At 45.2% G+C, this 8,081-nt stretch overlaps 1 protein-coding gene across 1 annotated transcript; it reads right to left on the reverse strand.

The window, feature by feature from the left end:
• Nucleotides 1–270: 270 nt before the first annotated feature.
• CWF19L1 (CWF19-like 1, cell cycle control (S. pombe)) lies at nt 271–7,904 on the reverse strand (the record flags this gene model as incomplete). Its single annotated transcript, XM_009865852.1, has 8 exons — nt 271–396; nt 1,192–1,401; nt 1,896–1,975; nt 3,416–3,527; nt 4,399–4,539; nt 4,884–4,968; nt 5,640–5,758; nt 7,642–7,904. Coding segments are annotated over 8 exons (1,136 nt in total), but the record flags the coding sequence as incomplete, so codon positions are not given.
• Between the last annotated feature and the right edge of the window lie 177 nt (nt 7,905–8,081).

Consider the following 8,081-nt stretch of genomic DNA (forward strand, 5'->3'; position numbering starts at 1 on the left):
CACCCACGGCAGCGCTGAAAGAGGGTGGGCATTTGCTATCAGAAGAAAAGAATTCAGCAAGCCCTACACAGGTAGCCGGGACAATTTTCTGATAAGCAACGCATCTGATGCTCGTGGGAACTGCACCCGGAGCAGAGCACATCTAGCACATCTCCAGGTCAAGTGTACAGTGGTCTGCCTCCACCAGCTTAACCCGACCACACAAAGTGACCTCAGAGGCAAAAAGCAGCCTAGACGGGACAGAGGGAAAGCAACAGGTGAAATCTTGTCTCATACTTGCGTGATATCCGAGTGCTCTGGGATTTCTAATAATTCAATCTGTTGTTCCTGTGCCTGTGCAATAAAGGACTCTTTAATGTCTTCAGGTGTACAGTGGTCCAACGGGACAGGAATCACCTGGAGAGGGAGGACAACATTTCCCCAAAAAAAAACCAGAAGAAAACTCAAACCAAACCACTTGCAGAAAACAATCAGTTCATCACTGGAGCTGGTATGCTCCTCAGTAACACTCAGGATCATCAAATAAGACAGGTGAACACCTATCCGTACAGGCTTAAACTCATGAGTTGTGATTTTTTTTTTTTTTCCTGTAGGAGCTGAACAAAAAGCTGAAAACTAAAAGCTTGAAAAAGTTCTCAGCACAGCCTTCTCCTTTCTGATCTCTGTGATAGTTCAAGGCCGCTCTGATACAGTTACAGAACTGCCAAAACCAGAAACTACCACAATAAACCCCTTCTCAACACACAAGGACAAAATAAAATTAAAAAAAATAAATAAAACAAACTGAAGGGCGAGTACTGGTAGACAATGACCAGACTTCTGCATATATCTCATTTACAACTGCGAGCATCACAGTTTACGTGCCAGTGCAAGCCAGAGTCAGACAAGGTCTTGCAACTTATCTGAAAACCTTGTGGGCTTTTTAATCAGTTCCATGCAGGTAAAACTTGTAAAACCTCATCCACTCCACAGAACCTACACTGTGCTGCTGCAACAGGAAGAATAAAGGACTATGGCAGAATCAGCACACTGGTGTTATTTTTGCTCTGGCTCTATCTGTGGGTACGACGGCTTCTCTCCATGCTCCAGGAAGGTACGGAATAGAAAGGGAAATTGGAACGTTTCTCTTTCAATCCGTTTGCACAAATATGTGCAAATGTATATTCTCCCAGGGTGACACCAAAACCATACCTGTAACTGCAGGTGCTGACTCCTGTAGTTTCTTTCAAACAGGACATATCTCTTTCCTTTGCTTCTGAAAAATTCCTTTAGGGCAGACTTGTACTTGGTCACTTCTTCCACCACCTCTGGAGACAAGTCGACCACTGACTGATAGTGCCCAATAGGCAAAATCAGGACGTGGTCAGGTAACAAGCCACCTTTGGCCAGGGCGAGATAGCACTAGAGTGAAACGATACACACCAGTTACTTGCTGCAAGCAACACTTATCATGCTGTAGAAATTTATTCTCCAGCGGCTTTCGAAGTACTCCCTCCCCGTTCCTGTTTTATTAGCAATTTATTAATTTCTAGAGGAATGAGAAAGAGAGAGGGACGGACAAAGGACAAAAAAAATAAATTTTTGCAATGACAAAGAATGCCTTGTCTGCAGGAAAGCAGCTGAGTGAACTTCACCACTGTGACTAGAGTTTCTTACTACAACAAGAAAATCCAGCTGAAAATTGTCAGCAGCTTTTAAAATAAGCCTGTGGACAAACCTGTACTTAGGTCTTCTGTAAGGGAGACACAAAGAAACTGAAAATAAAACCAAGAGTCAGCTTCAAATAAAGGTTGCTTCGTTTTTAAGATTGAAAACTGGGAGATTTGTATTTTATATTGCTGTGTTTCAGCAAGGATCTGCCATCACGCAACAAAGAAGGTACTACAGGTACTTACGTGCGTGCCAATACTAACGACCAAGTGCTTCTCAACTTCTGGGCTGGCGAGGCAGAACCAGCAGGGCCCCGTGGGCTGCGCTTTGGTGGGAGAGGAAAGAGAAACTAGCGTTAGCACACGGCTTATTTATCAGAACAAGGTCTGGAAGAGCTGCTATTCTCCAGCCACCCTTCCCAGTCAATTTAGTGCTGAAGATGCCAGAAGGACTCAGCTCCTGGAAGCAGAACTCCTGCCTCTGGGAAGTTCCAGCAAGAGAGGAGGTGGTAGGAGTCCCATCCACGCTGACCACGTGAGTGCTCTCATTTAATAGAACAGCACTACTTCCAGGAATTCAGTGGTTACAGCTCACTAGGAAGAAAGCACCGATGAATTAAAACAAATAAATATGAGCTAAAATTACTGGATAAACGCTGTTAAACACACTTGTCAGTTCTGGGCTATTCATTACACTCAAAACACCTGGATTCACACACAAATTGCGATACCTGAGCTGACCTTTAATATAAGTTGATGGCACTGACAAGCTAGGCTTCTCCAACCTCTGCAGGTCGCGTGCAAGAAACAGAAAAACAGCTTTGCAAATGCAATAAACGTGACAGGGCTCTCTCAAGAACTGCAGGAAACAGAACATCCCATTCTGCAGTTTCTTCCTCAGCAAAACAGTGTAACGAGGCTGTCTTCTCACGACACCAAACTCCAGATGACTTGTTTCAGCATCAAATAACTTAGCCCACAGAACTGTTACATGCAAGGGCCGTGCAAAAGGCTTGGAAATAAATAAAACCTGAACAATTTAGTCCCACGTAACAAAGGCAACCAGACTTATCTACCAGAGGCATTTTTGAAGAATGTCTTCTAACCCACTTGAATAGCTTTTACAGAAACAGAAGGGGAAGCTGACACCTATATTTGCATTTTAAGCCGCAATTTCTTTATAACCAAGACCAACATTTCTCAATATACATGCTTGCAATAACACTGTCACTGAGAAGTCACGATCCCTCAAGGTTTCATTTCAGTTTCTTCAAGTCAGACAAACTCCAATGGGATTTACGGCACAGAAAGACGAGGTAACAGAAGCGCTTCCTCCCTGCCCAGTTCATTAATACTCTGTGACCTCACAGGCTAGAACAAGTGAAGCAGTGTTTCAAGAACACCTCAGCACCACGATCCCACCTCTTGCGGTCCCTCTGAATGGAAACATGTTGCTTGGTGAAACTGCCTGTTGCCATGTTCAGAGGCCGGTCAGGTTCAGAGGGTAAATGGCATCAGGCTAACTGCAACCACCACAGATCTAAGTAGCTTTTAAACTATGATTTTGACTTTTCTTTCACCTACTGATTGTCAGGTTTGTATGAAACAAGGGACCCTCCATTCTTCCATATTCTCACGGCATCAAGTATAGCGACAGAGCACTCTGGCAAGCTGTCATATACAGCTCAACAGCTCGAGAAAAAGGAAGAGTGAGATGGTCCAAGGCCTCATGTAAGAGGTCTGGAAAAAAGCATCCACATACTTACAGGGTTTTTTGCCTTGCTTGGGTTGGGAGTTCCCTCCCTCCTTCCCATCTGAGGGACGTTTCTTTCCCTGATGCTTTTTCAAATCGAAGAAAAACTGACAAGCTGGTTCTTCCTGTTCAGAAAAAAAAACCCCAAAGCCCATTATCATTGCATCACGGAGAGGTGGTACATAAAAGAATTTGTGCTTTTTTCCTGACACCAACAGCTGAGTGTTCAGGCCCCAGGAAGGAACAGTTCTGCCCTCAGGTGGGAGGCAATCCAGATTTAAAGGAGCACAGAGATGCTAACTTATGAAAAAAACAAGACCTGTACACAATCCTTCCTGCAGTGAGCAGGGACATACAGCTAGATCAGGATGCTCAGAGCCCTGTCCAACCAGACCTTGAATGCTTCCAGGGACGGGGCATCTACAACCTCTCTGGGCAACCCGTGCCAGCGTTTTCACCACCTTTATCGTAGCCTATCACTACAGGCCCTACTTCAAAGTCTGTCCTCATCTTTCTTAGAAGTCCCCTTTAAGTACTGAAAGGCTGCAATAAGGTCTCCCCAGAGCCTTCCCTTCTGAGGGCTGAAGAGCCCCAACTCTCTCGTAGTCTTTTCTCACACGAGAGGTGCTCCAGCCCTCTGATCGTTTTTGTGGCCCTCCTCTGGATCTGCTCCAACCTGTCCTTCCTGTACTGAGGACTCCAGAGCTGAACATGGCATTGCATGTGAGGTCTCATCAGAGCGGAGGGGCAGAATTAATTCCCTCGAGCTGCTGGCCTTCGTTCCTTCAACATGGCTCACGATCCAGCTGGCTTAAGTACAGGTAACAAACCCCCATGCGTTACATCTATAGAATTTGTTTGAGACAAAGAGCTTACACAGAACCCTGGAGTGTTTTGGACAGAAATATTCCAAGGTTAAAGCCAAACACTGTTCTAAGCTCCCCGAAGACAGAGAGTGAAACCAGAGTGTACATATCAGGGAGAAGGCAGCGGTACCTCTGCATCCACAGCTGCTTTGGTCTTCGGCGCCTCCTTCCGTGATTTTCGGTACGGATTTTCAGTGACGTCCTGTGGCTGTTTCACTAGCTCTGCAGGATCCATCGAGCTCATTGGAACAATGCTGAAGGCATAGAGATACTAGGAGAAAAAGAGATGGCTCAAACGCAAGAAGCTTTTGCCACGACTGCAACTCTGAACAGGTCAGCTGTGAACTAAGTCACCCTGAAACGGTAGCACACAAAACTCGGCACTGCAATAACTCAGCAAATTGGTGTTTAAGCTAAGGCAGGACCTGAAAAACAGCTCTCCGTGCCTGTCTCCCACCCAGTGCAAGCAAGTGGCTCACTCTTTTCTGTTTAAGAAAAGTTTATGAAAAGCAGCAGTGCATTTTACTTCCAAAAGAAACAACATTGATGTTTGCTTGTTTCCACTCTTTTTGTCCAGAACTCCTGGACAGAAGAAAGATCCAAGAGCATCAATACCTTCTTCTTGCTTGTGTTGCCAACATCAGCAAGTGCAATAAACCTGGTCACGTGCTGTGGAGTCTCCTGCAGCACTGTGTGATTTCTGTAACAAAGCAAAACATGCCTGTACTGGTGTATACAATACAGAAGAGTAGGAAAACCACATTTCCTCCATGAAGCTACTCAGACAGCATACATACATCAGCCAAACATAGTGTGGTCAAGAACAAAGAGGCCTGAGGACAGACAGACTCTCAATATGTAACAGCAAACAGCTGCACAGACCAAAATGACATCTCACTAGCCTGAAAACAGCTACATCTTCAAAGCATTTCCCATGGAAAGGATAATAATCTTACCCAACACAAACATGACAGCCTTAGTTGTAGGTTGTTCTGACACTTACCTTATGTCACTAGTCCCATTTTATATAGAGTTATGACTGAAGACACCCATCTCTTCACCACACGGGAGCTTTTCCGTGATACAGTTTTAGAGATACACCCCTGAATTACACTGAACACTTGACTAAAGGGCAACTAACTTGGCATCAGACTCACAGCAATGTACTTGGACAAATATTGTCAGCAACGGCAGTTTTTTCAATGCAGCAGGAGTTAAGAGTAATAAGATGGATTTGAAAAAGAATCTTGACCCTGTGATGGGGCTGTATGGCCTCATAAAATTATTTCAAAGTGGTTCTGCATGCATTAAAAAAAAAAAAAAAATCAAACACTTTAGAAAATAAGTCATATTTCACATGGTCTTACAAACCTGTAAGGAAGTCTTTCATAATAGGCTTTCTCCAGGGCAGCAAAGTGGTACCTTGGTTTGAGACTTGCAGCTAGATCAGATACTAACCTGGAGCCACATTTCTTAGTATCTATTTCTCCCTACAAAATACAAACCAGGTTTATTAAAAAGAAAAAACAAACACCTAACAAAACCAAATCTGCCAGATTGCAGCAAAAAGAGTTTTACACAGAATTGCATGCTTGAAACGTAGACTGACTATAGTGGTTGTCATTCCCTGGAAGTGGAACAAAGAAGTCAAAAGGGCTTGATCTCTTACCGCTAGCCAGAGCCCACTCATTTATCCCATTCTGTGTACTTGGGTTTGCACCAACTCATTTCATCGATCCAAGTCTGTCGTATTTCCCTTCTCGTGGGCTTGTACAGCCAGGGCAGCGCAGAGCGCGTTTGGCAAACGCCAACAGATGCCAAAGTCATTAAGAGAAGTTTTGACCACGTGCCCAGTGCCAAAGCTTTAGAGCACGAGTCAAGCAAATTGGAAAGCTCTACAGGTTTCCCTGGGAAGCAAAATTTTAGCCCCCTCCCATATCTGAGAGGTCAGAGCAAAACACAACCAAAGAGTAGACTTCAGACCATTTCCTGAGGCGAAGGCTCTTGTGCTGCCTTTTCCCCAGTAGCCTTAGACTGAGAAGTGAAGTAGGGAAGGAAAAGGGCAGAGTAAGAGAGGAGTTCAGAAACAGCCCACTCCTGTTACACTCTGACCGACCTGGCTGGCATCTGTCACAACCCTTTGTTGTGGCAGTGGGACAGGCACTAACACCTGCAGGAAAGTCTTCCTCTCTGTGGTCCCTCCTGCTGCCCTCACAGCGGGGACGGCAGAGGGGAACTCGGCAGTGTCTGCACTGAGGGCTGGCTGCTTCCAGCACCACTGAAAACAGCCAGAGCTACCAAACATCTCACGGGAAAACAAAACCCAGAGACTTCGCCAGGGAGTCAATTCTCAGCCAGGCAATTTAGTGCCTCACACCACCTTTGCTGAATGAGAAATATCAGGTAAGAAAGAGCAAAAGACCTAATTGTTCGCTCCTCAAACTCCCAGCTTGATTTCAGGGTCACAAGGGAATCTCCAAGACTTATTACTGCAATCCTCAGGTGATAAAGCACACACTGCGAAAAGATGCCTGACTGACATTAATATACTCCTTTGTTAATCCATATGAGTTCATTTTCCGAAAACTCACACTGAGAGAAGCCAAATGTAGAGTAATACACTGAACTACTACAGAGAACTCCCGTGGAAATTGTGAGACCCTTGTTTTCATTCCAAGCCAGAATATCGCCACGATTTGTTTCTCTCCACCTCCCTGGGCTAGTGGCATTGTTTCTTTGGGGAAGGAGATATGGTTCTTTATGCTTTTAGATGGAGGATCATATCTCCTTCTGGATGTTGGAAGATAGACACTGAGAGGAAGCAAAAAGTCCACTTCTGCCATGGTGTGTGGCCTTCCTCTCCAAGAAGGTTTCAAGATCTCCTGAACTTACATCTGGAAAACAGCTTCTGCTGAGGAGCATTAACAACAGTAAGCTGGACACAAATAGAACACCACCCTCAAAATCCAGACAGAGGAGGAACGAGTCATTTTAGTACCGCTGACTGACACTCACGGAAAGATAGACCAAAACTTTTTAAAAGTTTTGAAGTGGAAAGAATTACTTAAGGCCAAGTGGTACCAAAGATGCTTAGAGCACAGCATTCCACATCAGAGACTAGCAGATCAGATGAAAGCTACTGACTGATTTTTTTCCAGCAGGAACAGATTAAGAACACCAAAGTTTCACAAATTCCCCTCCCCACTGGTCCTTCTTCTCTGAAAAAGGAGAACATTGGCTGCCCTTTTTCTACTCTCAGTTTTCTCAAGCAGTTGGAAATGGTGTAATAGCACTCATTGCCGCAGCAAGCAGAAAGGCAATCCTTTGTTAAATCCACCTGGAAACCCCTTCTACCAGAAAACAGAACACCTACCGCACTGTTGGCGAAAGTCCCCACATCCCTGGGCCAGGGCGACGTCAGCAATATATCCACACCTTTGAAGTTTGGGGCCAATAAAGACATTTTTAATTCTGCCACATCCTTTGCGCTAAAGCTGTAGGCAGGAGTTGGCTCCTCCTGGGACTCGGTCCCGCTCAGGTAGGCGATCTGCAGTCCAGAAGTACCTGTGTAAAGACCTCGACGCCCTGCATGAATACACAGGTGTGCACGTGAGATGCAGACGTCACAAGTAACCCCTCGGTCACACCACAGGCAGAAAACCAAATCCAGCAGCCCTGCCTTACTTCCTCTAAAATCGTCCTTCCAGACAGTCCATTTTCTGTGCTAAGACACTGTTGAGGCCAACAGGATGAAGTTCAACCAGACCAAGTGCAGTGTCCTGCACCTGGGTCACAATCACCCCCGGCAGCGCT

Source organism: Apaloderma vittatum, unplaced genomic scaffold (genome assembly GCF_000703405.1).
Source record: "Apaloderma vittatum isolate BGI_N311 unplaced genomic scaffold, ASM70340v1 scaffold17353, whole genome shotgun sequence".
Classification (NCBI taxonomy): Eukaryota; Metazoa; Chordata; class Aves; order Trogoniformes; family Trogonidae; genus Apaloderma; species Apaloderma vittatum.